At 34.8% G+C, this 16601-nt stretch overlaps 1 protein-coding gene across 1 annotated transcript in view; it reads left to right on the top strand.

Annotated features, from left to right (window-relative positions):
• Positions 1–3254: 3254 nt before the first annotated feature.
• Positions 3255–16601, top strand: part of LOC121419432 (39S ribosomal protein L4, mitochondrial-like) — a 35470-nt gene continuing 22123 nt past the window's right edge. Inside the window, exons 1-7 of the mRNA XM_041613903.1 lie at positions 3255–3381; positions 7459–7573; positions 8395–8560; positions 9226–9277; positions 10382–10499; positions 10835–10992; positions 13385–13443. Coding sequence (XP_041469837.1) covers positions 3307–3381; positions 7459–7573; positions 8395–8560; positions 9226–9277; positions 10382–10499; positions 10835–10992; positions 13385–13443 — 743 coding nt within the window. The 5' untranslated portion in view covers positions 3255–3306. The remainder of the gene's footprint in view (positions 3382–7458; positions 7574–8394; positions 8561–9225; positions 9278–10381; positions 10500–10834; positions 10993–13384; positions 13444–16601) is intronic.

Genomic DNA, 16601 nt, shown 5'->3' on the forward strand with positions numbered 1-16601 from the left:
GAGAGATAGAATGTGAGATGTAGAAGAATAAGAGAAAAGGGCAGGGAAAGGGAGATAGAAGAGAAAGAGGAGAGAGGATCACACCGAGCTGCGCTGAACAATGATTTGTGTGACACATGGCAAGGCATGATAACTTAGAATTATAAAAATTACATGCAGAGTTCACATTTAATGGCTAAAAATAAACTTATCCGAGCTGAGATGAACAGCTCTCTCTAAAATGAAAAATCATAAATAATCAAAATAATAGTGGCTCTTTTGTCAGCATTTGTCTCCCATTGTAGACATCTGTGTATCAAAAAAATAATAAACAAAACACTGTAAATGAATAGTGGCAGTGGTAGGATCTACTGAAGTTCACATCTACTGTAGATAGGGCTCAGTATCATCAAACCAACTATTGACAATTAAATGCTACTGTCATAAGCTACTAACATTGTGTCGATATTTTTTGGAAAAGGACAAACTTTTAGGTTTGTAGCATTAGTTATGCATTTATGATTAATTTGATACAGGGTCTTGATTTTAGTTGTGAGATATCTCAAATGCTTGTTCTACAAGGTGAGTTTTGTTTATTTCCCTAATTTGTGAATCTTGCAGGTAACTAGCTCACTTAATTGTGAGATAGGGTAAAGTTTCCTAAGTAGTGCATACCTTAAAGGGATGGTCCGGGATGAAAATAAATCTAAATAAATAGAGTAAAATTCACAGAGCAAAATGCTAAAAATTTCATCAAAATCGGATAAAAAATAACGAACTTAAAGAATATTAATTTTTATAAATATTTTATGAAAACAGTTATATGCACATCGTCATGAATATTCATTAGGTAGGCTGATGATATCACATCCCCACTTTCTTTTTTATGTTATTACATGAAATCATAAATGTTTCATTTTTTCATACAAGTGTAAATGATGTGTCTCCGTTATGATGAAATATATACATCTCTATGGTTGCGGCAATAAATTATACTAATGCACTTAATCAGTAATTGTTAATCCAATTATTTTTTTAGCTCTTGGTATACATTTTTTGAATAAAACTAATTCCGGGACCTAATTTCATATAATAAAATACAAAAAAAAACGAGTGGATAAATGACATCAGCCCACCTAATGAATATTCATGACGACATGCCTATAATTGTTTCACCGGAATAATGCAAATCTTTGAAATACAGTAACTTCGTTATTTGTTATCCGATTTTGATCAAATTTTCAGCATTTTGCTTTGGGAATTTTACTCTGTTTATTGAGATAGAAATATCTCCAGCCTGGACCATCCCCTATATTCATAGCTATGAAATCACATTTACCAGCCGAGTACTGAGTAAATTAGGAATTAATTTTAATTGTTAAGGAAACTGCTTTGATGCATGAACTTAAACATCCATTTCAGAAAAAGAATAAATTGTAATTACTCGTTGGCTGCATAGTAAACCATGCAATGTGTCCTCAACATTCTAATTATACTAACAATCTGCAGAACTCACTCCCCTCTCTCCCCGCTGAGAAAATTAGCAACCAATATTCTGTCTAAAAATAATAGTAATGTGCAATATTTCCCACAAGATTTTATACTGATAATCAGGGGCAGATCCAAAATTTTCCAAAGGGGGAGGCACAGTTTTCCGAGGAAAAATTTGGCAAGCAAAAAAAGGTTTTAACCAAAAATATTGATATTTCCTCCGCGAAAAATATAACATGCGAAAAAATAAAAAAAACACACAAGAAAGGTTTCCTCTTTCAAAGGGGGGGGCACATTTTTGTTTTAACAGCATTTTTACAAATTTTAATTTTGCTTCTCAAAAGGGGGGGGAAGGGCCGGCTGTGCCCCGCCTGGATCCGCCAGTGCTGATGATGGTTCAGATCTATAGCTCATATCCATGCACCCCGAGGTGGTCCTCTCTATCACATGCTGGCAAGGAAAGAGCATAATTTAGAGGCTGAATTAGAGTTTTACCATATTTTATTTTCAAGAATTAGTTTTTATTGAGAGATAGTTAGAAATCTCTAGACAATCTAATCTTTTGGAGATAAAGTTTTGCTAGTTTTCGGGGGGGGGGGGGGATTTTGACATTGAACAAAAAAGGAGGAAAGTGGGAGAGAAAGGGAAAAGGAAAAATAACATAAAAAGTATTAAAAGAAGAGGTCTGACCGGATGTGTAACTTCATGATACAAAGTATATATACTTTAATTGAGAAACAAAAATGACGTCACCTCGTGACCTTTGAGTTACCCCTCCCCCACCTTCCACTTCATTTGCTAGTTTTCCCTGATGATATCCATGATTTGTTGGATTCCCCTCCAAATGCCTGGGAAAGAGTACTTTAAAATTGCCAGGGGTGGCAACACAGCAGGGGGGGGGGGGCATTTTAACATTGAAGAAAAAAGGAGGAAAGTGTGAGAGAAAGGAAAAAGGAATGAATAACATAAAAAGGGTAAATAAATAAGTCTGACCGGATGTGTAACTTCATGATACAAAGTATTGAATTGAGAAACAAATGTGACGTCACCCCGTGACCGTTATCTCCCCTATACCCTCCATTCCGTTATCTTCATTGATTTGCTGAAGATATTCAGAATAACCTTTTATTTTCACTTGCAATTTTTTTTTGATGGATGGTTGATTTATTATTATTCAAATTCTATAGAAGCGAGTATATATAAAATTGTTTTGATTATCACAGATTTTAACCAGGGTCCTGAGTGTTAAGCCAGCGCACAAACAAAGTGCATGATGGGGGGTGCGTTTCATTAACATTTTTGTCTGACAAGGCAAAAAGGCTGATTTAGCTGGGAAGCATTCATAGGATATGTTTTCCAATTGGTCTATATCATGCATGCAAATTCATCTATACCAACTATCTGCCTATTATTTGGTCTATCATCCACATGGTCAAATTGCCATTTCTTCCACTAACCATTTTGTCTTATAACCAGTTAGTCTTATAGCCATTTTATTCCATAAACCATTTGTTCTTGATAAGTGTGAATTGGGCGAAATGAATGAAAAGGAAATGGGTATCAGACCTACTTAGAAGGAAATGGTCATAGACTAATGGAACTGGCCCGCTAATTGGTGCACTAGACGAAGTGATTATTGGACCAAACGGTTGTTAGACGAAATATTAATGGACAGAATGGCAATAGGCGAATCGGCATTTCACCATTTCATACTGCTACCCTGATTTTTTTTTATTTCCTTCTTTCATTTTATCAACACCGTATCATGAGGCACCGCTGCTTCAGACCGAATTTATACGGACGAAGGTCGAAGCCGAAGAATCAATTTGTTTAAAAATGTTTACTGTTCTCCCCCGAATCACAAGCTTATCTACTAGAGCTTTTTCTTGCTTGACCACCTATGGAAATAAAGTGAGTATAAAGACAACGTAAGTCGACGGATTTGGGAACTTTCAATAGCATCCTCTGCGTCGCTGCTGTTTAATTTAGTGACTCAGTCACACAACGGCATGGAGCACGACCTGGACGCCTGGACTGGCGGCAGGGCAGATACGCGCGAGCTCAGCTCCGCTGATCATTAGCCATGACTCCAGAGGCTCCGAAATTTGTCCACGAAAAGTAGGCCCCTAGAAATATATTGTCGATCTATAAGAAAAATGAGAATTATGTATCAAATTAAAGAAGAAAATAAGAACATGGTGGTGTGCTTCATTTATCAATGAAGACAGATGAAAGTTGATCGTTGAATTTAATTTTAAAACTCAGGATCTACTGTACAGTAATTTTTTTAGACTTTCTTAATCTAGAGTTCTCGGCAATCCTGTATTTTAGGGGTCTAAATTATTTTAGGTTGCTAACTTCAGTTCAGGCAACAGCTCCACGACCGCTGTTAACGGTACTTCAGTAGTGCGTACGTACGTGCCAGGTATGGCAGGCCGTTTATTATTTCTTCATTCTATAACCCCCCCCCCGCCCACTCACACAACATGCGAGGTTAGTAATACTAACCTCGCACAACGCATGTGGTTTCATAGTAAACTTTGACGTTTTCATTCATCACACGAATGTGAGGGAATAAAAAACGCCAAACGTTTCAGTATTTCTCCACTAATGATTTCTTTTTAATAGTTTTAGTTTAAAAAAAAATAATAAATTGGAAATTATTTATAAAACTGTTTTTATCGCTTACCTCCAAGTCTCAACCAGGATACTCCGTTCGATCCGTCCTTAATACTGCGGTGGAAAGTACGCAAATAACAATCGAAAAGCAATTTTTCGTATCGAACATTCTCAATTCAAGTCGTCAGCGCGTAATAGGAAATTGTACCAAAAATCAACAGGTTGCATCTCATGTATATACTTATTGGTAAAGTACGCCATCTTTTGACAAGATGATGATGAAAGTGGATTGAACGAGCAAGAAAATAATGCTGATCACCTAGAATGCAGCTAGCTTGCAACACCGTAAACAAAGGTACGGTAGGCACTTAAGAACCAAGTTTGAAAGGACACTCGTAAAATTATGTCACTCTCGCGATGAATATTCATTAGATCCTGGTCGTGCGTGTTCAATACAAACTCTCTGCATGCATGCACTCGGTGTGTATTGAACACGCACGACCACGATCTAATGAATATTCATCGGTGAGAGTGACATAATTTTACGAGTATCCTTTCAAAATTGGTTCTTAAGTGCCTACCGGCTTGGTGAATAATATCGCGCGCCCTCTTTAGGCAAAAGTTGATATCAACGCTGATCAAGAGGCATCTACGTGAAGATCACGAAAAATGCTCTTATTTTATTAAAACAAACAACAAAAAGAATTCAACAAACGATCCATATGGTTCGGTAAGTGTTATAGAAAAATTATAAGTCATAGCTATGATGTAAAGTCATAGTTATTTTAGTGAAAATGGTGTGAAAGATTCGCGTGCACCAGGTGCATATCAATCCTTCACACACCAGACGATTTGAAACCATGAGTGCCCACCCGCCATGACAAGTAACGCTGATTACCGTTGGTTTGATATACCATTATACACATCATCCTTCACCCATAAGTGCTCAGATATACCCCCTATTATGCCCCAAATGATAAAACACCCTAAAACCAAGGTGTGCTGCATGGCATTATTATATATCTTCATTGCATACCCCCCCCTCCCGGCCCGGCCATGACTAGTCCCGGGTCACGTGACACCCCGACGGCTTTAGGTATACCGTTATTCTATACTAACTGAAGTTAGCAACCTAAAATAATTTAGACCCCTAAAATACAGGATTGCCGAGTTCTCTGAATGAATGTTTCGAGCACGGAAATAACAACCGCAAAAATTTTTTTTTTGATGAAGTGTACATGGTGTATATGTGTACGAGAGACATGATCGACTCTCCCACATATCAAGATCTCTTGCATGCGTGTGTGTGTGTGTTTGAGTTTTGTCAGACGTGTATCAATCAGATATGATTATTTACGTCTGGGACCGACCTTTAACGTCACCATCCGAAAGACGTGACCAGGGCTCGAACCCGGGGCTTGAACCTCTGCATCAATTTGTAACTTCCCCACAGCTTGGATTACAGGCGCACGCCACAACGCCCAGTTTGTGTGTTGCGATAGTCTCCACGCTGACACTGTCATTGAAGTTTGGGCAAGACTTCCATATGTCACCTCCACTAAAATTGAAAAAAAAATATGGAGAAGGTTTATCAAGAATTATCTAACATATATCTAAGAGATTTAAGAAGGAAAAGTCGGATACATACCAAAATATGGCTTTATTCCGTCAAAAATTCGAGTGTGTGTAATTCCCAATGGCATCTGTTTATTTAGTCAGAAAAATAAATACCCAATACTCTTGGAGAGTAGACTAGTCGTAATATCGGTTGATAATTGTTATGAAACCCATAGCTTTCAACAATTCCTGCTAGCTCAGTGAGTAAGGCGACAGACTGGAGATGCTTCGTTCTGCAGCGAGAGGTTCAAATCCAAGTTCCCACCGGAAGTAAGGAGAAAAAAAAGGGGGTTTTGGGGAAGTTTTTTTAAATTATTGGAGGGGACATATGGAAGTCTTTCCGAAGTTTGAACTTAGTTTGAAGAATACTTCGATCACAAAATGGAAGAAAATCCAGAAATTTACCTACATGTTTTTTTAAAAATATTTTGACATCTTCATCATGGGGAGCCAGAGGCTTCTAGAGAGTAAAAATCATTTACTAATGTAAAATTACTCTCAACGAAGCCAGGGCTCCGTAACAAGGGTTTGCAATGAATTGCAATTATGAAAGAAGCGCACTGATTGGTCCCTGGTCAGCATTTTAAACCAAATGCGCGTGTAACATTGATATTGATTGGTCAGTTCACTTAGCAATTGATTGCTAATCTTTGTGTTACGGAGCCCTGGTCTTTCTATTCATTTGTGTGTACCACCAAAAAACCTGAAACTTTTGCCCCCGAGATTTCTACTTTCTTTCTAAAAGATCTAGCCCTAAATCATGTACATGGGATACAACTTCATTTCCGACATTTCTACACTAAAGTATGGATGTTATTTTTAAACAAGAATTCATCAAAAAAATGAGAATCATGAAAAGACGGAAGAGACTTGCCCGATGTTTAAGCCGCCATCTTGTTTTCTATTGTTCTTCACCCACGATACGGATGCTATCGTGGGTGAAGTACAATAGAAAACAAGACGGCGGCAACTCTCTAGAAGCCTCCTGGCTAATCATGGAGTCTTGAACCGCCGGCCATATATGTAGAGACACATGTAAACAAAGATGGATTTCCCTTGGAAATTCATTGTTAGAGGGTGAAATCGGTTTGTAGGGTCGAATTTTATTTATCTATGAACCTTAATGTGTATAAAGGGATGAAAATTATTTCACTATAAATGGTAAAAATGAGACTTTTCTTACCAGACTGATCTCCTGTAGATCCCTCAATCTGTTTGTCAATACAATACAGCCTGACCCTTGAACAGCTTCGATATGACGTACATCCGATTAGCGATGCCGTTTTGAAACAATTGATAGAGAAATATTATTATTTCACAAATACTAAAATTTAATATGTGATAAGAAATAATTAGTGTACAACTACTAATTATAGTCAAATGTCAGAAATTGTTAAATAAATCCCCAGAATGACAGTTATTCTTGTTGAACTTTTACTTAGACCTAGACCTAGTTATTCATTAGTTCCTGAAGATAGTTCCAGTAAAGGTAGATGAACTTTCAAAACCAAAACAAACCATGTGGTCACATACATTTTATGAAGCAAGTTTTGGATGCTGTGCCTAAAGCATGAAGCAGTTCTTGGGATGTCATTAAACAAAAGGTCATTATCCTTGTCCTGAAACTAAACAACTCTCTTGCCCTCTCTACCTGCACTGGATGCTACCTAACTGTACTTCTTGCACACTCCAAAGCATACTTATCAACCCAAATTGATCAAATTGACTTAAGTTTTAATTCCTGTTTTCCAGACTTTTGTAAAATCAAGTTGTAAAAGTGGAGCCTTATCATCATGCTGGTCCTCCTGGTCTCTGAACGATTCATGGCTTATTAAGTTCAATCAAAAGAATAGCAATACAGAAAGATGTAAGTATCTTATTAACTTTAGCACATTACATAAAATATAGATTACATTCTTTGACAATTTTGTTTTTGCTATTTGAACACTTGACTTTCACTCTTTAAATAGCCTTAATTATGACATATAATTGAAAGTAGACTCCAGTTAGCTTTAAGACTATGAAAGGTTAATTTTCTATTATTTTAATTCACTAATAACTGGAACTAACATGTACGACATTTAAATTTTTTTACTTAGGTCACACTTATAACCAAGTCAAACCATTATCAGATTTCTTTCTTTTGTTTAAAGACAAGTCCACTCCAATAAAAAGTTGATTTCAATAAAAGGAGAAATATCGAACAAACATACTGAAAATTTCATCAAAAAGGAATGTAAAATATAGTATGACTTTTTAAAATTTTGCTTAATTTTGCAAAATAGTTATTTCGGTATGAAAATGAGCAGACTTACGACATCACCCCACTCACTATTTCTTTTGTATTTTATTATATGAATTTCATATATGAAAAATTATAATTGTAACCCATTATTTTATCAGATTATGATTAAGTCAAGTTGGTCCTTGTCAACTGTAAAAAATTAAATATTGTATACCAGTCATTCAAACAATAAGATACAAGAGAAATCGTGAGTGAGGGACATCATCGACTCTCATTTGCATATCACTGAAATGTGCACATAACTGCTTTGTGAAGAATAAGCGAAACCTAGAATTGTCACTTAGAATTTTCAGCATAATGCTTTTTCTCTGTCGAATCAATCAACAATTTTCTAGGGTGGACTTGACCTTAAAGTAATTAATTATGCATTTTTTTCACTATAGATTACTCCAGTGATGAATCATTACCTCTGGTTACAAGCAGAGAACTACTTCACTCTGATCCAACATTAGAACCTGTTCAAGCATGGCTAGAAACAATGAATTCACTTGAAGACAACAAACTTGGTCTCATAGATCTTCATCCACATGTCTTTGCTACATTTCCTAGGTAGGTACCATCCTAGTCTACAGACACAGACCTTCATTATAACCGTTAATCAAAAGTGGATTTAGAGTTGTTGATTCAGTTGAAAGGCTTCAATACATAATTCCCTGTAAGGACCCTGAGACTGCAACTAGTGATCACTTTGTTTTTAAATGAAAGGTGTTGCACAGCAAACTAGTATCACTATGAGGTAAATTTTATTAATGGGATACTGTTCTCCAAAAAAGGTGGACATTTGCACAATGAGGTTACATCCAATAAACTCATGCCATAGAATAGTATTATTGATGAATATGTTACCTCTGCTAATTAAACAGAAATGACAACACAAAACATTCTTGTGTGATTTTGTATGAAATTTCATTGGTAAATATGTGTCATTTTTTCTTGGAGATCATTCAAATGAACTTGATATTAGGATGGACCAGCATTTAACACACATGTCAGATTTTGGTATTGTGCTTTGTGAATCCACCACAAAGATCTCTTTGTATCTCATTATTATGTAATGAAACTGTTCTCAAAAGGTTGAAATCCAGTCTTGCCTTCAGAATAATTAAATCATTACTGGATACAAACTAGACGAATTCATCTCCTTCCTACAAATCTTCTTTCCTTTCTTATATTATTTTATCCCCATTCTCTTGTCTTTTTGCTTTCATTCACAGGATAGATATCTTACATAGGAATGTTCTATGGCAGAGGAATTACAAGAGAATAGTATGTATCTATATAAATATCATATAGAAGGACATAGAGCATTTCAGTATACAGTCCCTCAGCATTGAAACAAACTTCCTGATAATATCAGAGAATGAACTTTTTAATCAATTTAAGGCTATGTTTTTACCTTTCAAAGATAAATCAACATTTTTTCGAGAATGATGATGCATTGTAGTTATTTCCCATTCTCAAATCTGTATGAAGATCGATTGCAAAATGTTCTTTTTTTCCTTCCTTTTTTTTCTCATTTTACCATTTCCGATTGCTAAGAGAATTAATTATAATTTGTGCTATACATAAAAACTGTATTAGTTATTACTATATAGTCTATATAATCCATTCAGATTTTTATTTTGATATTCAATGGTACATTTCATACAGGTTGTCCCATAAACAATTAATTTTAAGAAATACTGAGCCTAACCGAGCCATAATTATAAATGTCAATTATATATATTTTTCCTGTTTATTGTCTGATATTACACAATAATATGTGAATTTGGACCTGCACAATAAAGCATTCGAGATTTGATATTGAGGAGAAATTGAAAATATATTCAGTTTTGTAAATTGAAATCATTATGTGTATTATATAACATCTCATTCTTTAACAAATGAGCAAGGAATAAGAAGGATTCATTTCTATCATATTTAATTTAACTTTAATGTACCCACCAATTCATAAAAGGTGAGCCATGTATAAACCTTTTTTGTTTGTCACATGGGCAGGCAACTAGAAGTAGTGGGTTCTCTATGGGTGGGGTGGGTCCAAATATAAGCATCAATTTGCATTAAATAACAATTCAGATTTTGTTAAAAAGCAGAAATTTGAATTTGTAGAATAATAATTTCCTTGTCGGGATTTTCATTGCCATGTCTTAACATTTCAACTGAGGAATAATGCTTTGTCTGGGAATTGTTCTATATTTCTAGGGAAGTCTACTACAGTACCTTGGGCATGCTACTTGTTTTTAATACTCTGCCAATCAGCCAATGCTGTCAAAATGGTGTTAAAACTGACAAAATTGAAAATATTTATGTTAAATGACAAAATTGTAAAGCCATTATCCTATTATTGCACATTTTGTTTGATTGGTGCAGAGTTTAGCCAATGCTAAAACCAGGGCAGAGGTAAGAGGAGGTGGAAGGAAACCGTGGCGACAGAAGGGTACTGGTCGAGCTAGACATGGTAGCAGAAGATCACCTATCTGGGTTGGAGGTCAGTCATAATCATCATTATTGTGATTATTATTATCAGTAGTAGTAGCAGCAGAGTTATTATTATTATTAGCAGTAGTAGTAGTAGTAGTAGTATAGTAGTAGTAGTAGTAGTAGTAGTAGTAGTAGTAGTAGTAGTAGTAGTACATGTAGTAGTAGTAGTAGCAGTAGTAGAAGTAACATTGCTGTTAGGATGGCGTTGTCTTCAGAGTTTAGTATGATGAAAGCTTTAATTGTTGTATGTAATGTTATTTCTTGTGATTTTAAGAGCATCTTTCTCAGTTTTCCTAGTATTATACAACATATCTTTTTCTCTCTAATTCATATGATTTACAGGTGGTAAAGCATTGGGGCCAAGAGGTCCTAGAAGTTACTGGTATGTATTACCTAATGAAATAAGAGCTCATGGTCTGAGGGTTGCGCTCACTGTCAAATTGACCCAAGACGATCTTCATATAGTAAACTCACTTGACATCCCATCAGCTGATCCTGGGGTAAGAATTAAGCAACAAAGCATAGCAAAAATCATTTTTGGAGACCCCAACCAGACCCAAAAGTGTAATTGATTAATGATATACCATTAAGAAGCTTATTAACTACAAACAGCAATGCAAGTTTTATGTATTGTCACCATTATCAGCTGAGTATTTTGTTAGAGATAAGCTCCATTATTGGGTTTTGCAAATAGGCTTATTTGTGCTTTCCACCGGCCTCAAATCCATGATGTCTTTCTGTGTCAGAAACATGATTTTATCTATAGGTTTGCACACAGAAAGGAATGGATGATTGTTTCTTTATTACACAATTGATATTCTTCACTTTATCAGGATATCATTAATATGATAATAATAACGTTTTTTTTATATGCGCTATACACAAAAAGTATCACATTGCTTACATTGTCAGAAATAAAATATAAATATAAATCTTAAGTAACAAAAAAGTATAGAATTGGATACATTAAATTGCATCAACTGTTGGTGTTCTCAACTGCGCCAGATGAGGCCTCTTGCTTGCTGCTAGCTTTTCCTGCATGCTTTATTTAAAATCTACAGATATTGATTTAGTTTTTGCCATGTTTTATTTCCTGCTTATTTGGCACAAATTACCATCTCTATCTTCATTCAGATTATGTGTAACAGTTTTTCATGACAAAGCAATTAAGGCCAAATAAGAGCCAAAGATAGAAATCACAAATCATAGTCAAGAGCTTCAGGCCTCTATCGATCCCTCTACAAATTTGTTAAAAATATATTCAAAACCTGAAAAAAAAGATCTTTTAAACCTACGTAATCACATAACTTCTAACACAGTAAAATGTCAATTGCAAGTAATTCAGCCCCTTAAGAGCTCCATAAATCATATTTATGAAACCCAATAATAGGAGTCTTATGCAAATTACTCAGCTGGCAAGTGATTAATATTTGTGAAATTTCCATTGTTGTGTTTTGTAGCATGATATAGAGTTTCCACTTGTCAATTTCACTTATAGCTCTGGTTTGGGTCTGTGACCGTTTATAATCCATTTTCTTGTTGCTGTGGTTTTTCCTTAGCTTGTTTACACCTCTGAATGAGCATCTAATCCAATCAAGATTTAAGTTCAGTTTATGGGTTATAAGGGTTGATGAATGGTATTGTGTGAATGTTATTTAGTCGACAAATCAATTTTAGAAAACATGTGGTTACAACAATCTGAAGCTCAATTCATACTTATATACATGTGCAATATAATATGATTAATATCATCAATTTCATTCATATGATGGTGAAATATTTGATCTGAAAACCTATATCATATGGACCCTTGATAGTACTAGACATGAAAATCTGTTGAAATTGATTTGAAATTAGTATGAAAATTGCGATTTCATACATGACATGAAAGGCATGTTATACTATGGCTTGTATTCTTAAGCCCAATTTACGATAAATCATCTGTGCTTAAATTATGGCAAGCTTAAAATATCAACATTTTGTTTACACTTTATATTATGTTTACCATTTGGTTCCTTATGCTCAAGTCATTATTCCAAGATGAATGATTCAAATGTCAAATGAATTGATAGATTGAACCTGTAATGTTAGAGATTTGTGTCACAAATGACTATCCATAGTTGAACCACAGCTATAGATCAGAGACTGAATTAATCCTGAATTCAGAATATGGGCCTCTGTGTTTAAAAGATTTTTTTGGGGGGTCTTGTCTGCAAAGCAGATCAAGACTATAGGTGCTGCTTTTTTGACAGCGGCATCATCAACATTGAAATCTTAACTAAGTTGAAGTTTTTGAAATGTGATAATAGCTAAAGAAATTATATGGACCTTGGTTATAAAATTGAAACATTATTGATCATCCAGCATAAGTTTCAGGTCACATGACTCAGTTCAAAGGTTATTTAGGGTCAAAGAACTTTGACCATGCTTTGGTTATCAACATAGAAATATTCTATGGTTAAGGTTTTGAAATGTCATCATAACTTTGAAACTTTATGGACCTGGCCCGTGAAACTTGGTGGGCATAAGGGTAATCAAGTATCACTGATTGTCTTGCATAAGTTTGTGGTCACATGATTAAGGTCAAAGGTCATTTAGGGTTAATGTACTTAGTATTTTATTAATGTATACATGGTGTTTTTATGAATGATTATTCATCTGCTATTCAGTTGCTATATTGAATATTGTAATGCATGCAAGACTGTAAGAAGTGTTCCACCTGTTTTAAACATGATGATTGAAATGGCTCTTCTTTTTTGCCTAAAATCTTGCTAAGATTGAATGAAAACCCACATTGTGATTTTTCCTTTATATCTATTTTTTTTATAAATCTTTTTCATTTAATGTGTGTATTTTCATAGTCTTGTATTTATTTTGTATATTTTTTTCCAGTACCTGCAAGATCTATGCAAGGAACGTTACTGGGGAGAATCAGTGCTCTTTGTAGATGTGTAAGTTTCTAATTATTATTTTTTTTCTTTGAATTGTAAGTTTGGAAAGTGACAAAGCATTCATGTAAAAAAAACTTAAAACTGCAATTCACACTTTGGCTTCTGTTTGTTTCTCATTGCTATATTGTAGCATTTCATTTAGTCATCACTGCAAACTTGTTATTTTCAAAGTATGGACATTTCCATGCATTATGCACATTACAACAACTTCAGTTAAAAAAATAAAAAAACACAAAACATTTCAGATAATTTTGCAAGTGAATAGGGTAATCCCTACTGTCATCATACATTTTGCAGCTTCTGTTTCACTTTACTGGGCTTGGAAAGAAAAATCCTTCAAGATTTTAGTTTTGAGTTTGCTGCCTGTATTCTTTTAATTATGATGCCACTATTTGACTATAAATCATGGAATTTGAATTATGGTTGAATATGGAAAATTTGAGGACATCATTTAAAGGGGAAGTTCCCACTGATAAAGAAAATGCTTTAAAAAAACAAAAATATTGGTGAAGATTTGATTAATAAAAATGAGTCAAAGAATAACAGGATTATGAATTTTAAACTTTTGATTTTCTGATGTCACAGATTGGCAGCTCCTCTATTTTTTCATGTGATATAAACTACAATTTTTTTTAAATAAAAGTTCTATAGTTGGGATTGATATTTATCATCAGACACATCATTTCACCTTGTCTTTATAAGAAAATCTTTTTATTCACTTTTTTCCTTAAAAAAAGAATTTATGGATTTTAAGCTGCTCACATCATAAATTACAGCCTTTATTATTTTTCAATGGATTTTTACAGAACCTTGACCAATACCTTTCTCTAATTTTTCTTGTCATCAAGGTGAACTTCTCCTTTAGAGAAAAGTTAACAGGCTCACAATAATACCATGGTCAATTTGGTTATGAAGTAGTAAAGAAGGTTTAGATTATAATTTTGGAACTTCTTTTGAGATATTAAGTGTGTGTGTGTCTGTGTGGGCGTTCGTGTGTGTTTGATTTAGGGGAAACCTTTATACTTCCAAAAGAATGACACGATACTAAATTGAAGACAAAAATAAAGAATAGAACATAACATTTAAATAAACGGAACATGTTTCAAGGTGTCGCACCTCATTCCTCTGCCTGAAAATTATTAACAGAGTCATTGGTATTTATACAGTTAGGATGTCAAGTAAAAATTTCAAGAACAGGATTACAAGGTGTGAATTCAATGTTAAATGGAATGAAGTAAAAAAAAATACATTCTATGGGTTCATCGGATAGTGGTGGGTTAAATTAAATGGATAACATTATTTGGTAATTGTACACCTGTTGGTTTAGTTGAGGTTGTTTCCATTTGATGGAAAGCCCTTCTTTTATTTTTAGTTGAAAATCTGTTTGAGCAGTATCGAGAATTTTGAAACAGTGGGTATTGCATTCTGACAAGCATTGGGGTGACAATTGCAAGTGTCTCCAGACATGGGAGTTCTTGTCCTTCCCCAGGTGCTCCTCGTTATAGATATACATGTATATGAGATATTCTCATCAATTTGTTGAGGTTTGTCGCAATTAAAGTTAGTTACTACAGTGTAAATTGATGATTGAATAGTGAGAGTGCTGGGGCTCATGGCATAGAATGTTAATATTACAGTAACATTTCCAAGGATGTTATGTCCAAAAGGAAGCAAAGTAGGACTGTACAGTTATGTTATGATATCACAAACTTCCTATCAACATCACAGCCTTTTGTAAAACAAAGGAAAATCATGAAATGTGATATATCAAAATCTATCAGATAATTGTATTTTCATTTTGATTAGGCCAAAATTTTGTTCTCTCACTCGCTCACAACTTTGGGGATTTTGCCCATATGTCACCATGTTCTGTCCCTCAACTTTGGCTCATAAATACACTGCTGACCAAGTAAACAAAATCTGGGACTGTGAACAATATATATATATATTATATGTTTTTACCTAATTGGCCCACAAATTCCATTTCCAAATTTTTGTGGCCCCCATTGAGAAATTAATTCTGAACCAGGACCATAGACATAGATATTCCTCAATTGCTTTGTATGTTCATTATAAATGCACTGTGGGGAGATTATGCTGATGATGCGTTGATTGAATGATTTCGGGTAGACATATGGAGTAAAATATTGCAAGAGATCACAAAGTCATTGCATGATCTTGATACGTCCTCTGCACACACAATATTGTATAATCTCTTTATAATAATTATTATAATAACCAAATTTCTAATGCACACATATCCACTCCAAGGAATGCTCAAGGCACCTGACAATTCAATTTAAATACAATATGATAAACAGTAAATCAGAAAAAAATATTAAATCATACAGTAATAAAAAAAAACCTCTCTATTTTATTAGGAGAGGGGGTTTATTATGGTACAAGTATTAATGCACATTATGAGACATAAGATAGGTTTTCAAGTTTGTTAGAATGAATAAAGAGAAGATGAGATCTGAACTGTGTGGGGAAGTAAGTTCCAGAGAGGGGGTGCAGTAGCAAAGAATGATCTGTCATCCCCATGTCCTCTTTGTTCTGGGTTGTTTTAGTTTGATGGCATTAGATGAGCAAAGACTGGTAAGAGTAGTACCGGTTGATATGCATAGAGGTTGAGGAGAACGTAGGGTAACTGCAGGATACCCTGAAACCTCCACATATCCTGTGGATGGCTTTCCACCTTGGGGATGCCCTATACATGTAGATGAATGAATTGTGAATAAATGTATCAGAGACCACATCTATCCATGGTCCCCCCCCCCCTAAAAAAGAAAAGAATTGTCCAATATAGATCAATTTATAACAACCACAGGCAATTGTGTAAGCATTAGGTCTGATGATTATTCCTTTGGATTTTATATAAACCTAATTGGTGAGGAATGTGAAACCCCTTTTCTGATTTTAATCTTAAAACTGTTGGATTGGATAAAGGGTATGCATTGTGTGCAAGCCAGAATCTGTATAATGTGGACTTAGATGTTCCACGAAGGAACTCAATGCCAAAGTGAGAATGGCCCCCTCTGTTGGTGGGTTGATACCAGGTTGTGACACTGCGCTTGTCTGGAAAACTTCAAGCGGCAGGTGGACTCCAGCTCTTGAGATTTCAGCATCATGTCGGCATTCAGAGGTCATGAACCTGG

Source organism: Lytechinus variegatus, chromosome 7 (genome assembly GCF_018143015.1).
Source record: "Lytechinus variegatus isolate NC3 chromosome 7, Lvar_3.0, whole genome shotgun sequence".
NCBI lineage: Eukaryota > Metazoa > Echinodermata > Echinoidea > Temnopleuroida > Toxopneustidae > Lytechinus > Lytechinus variegatus.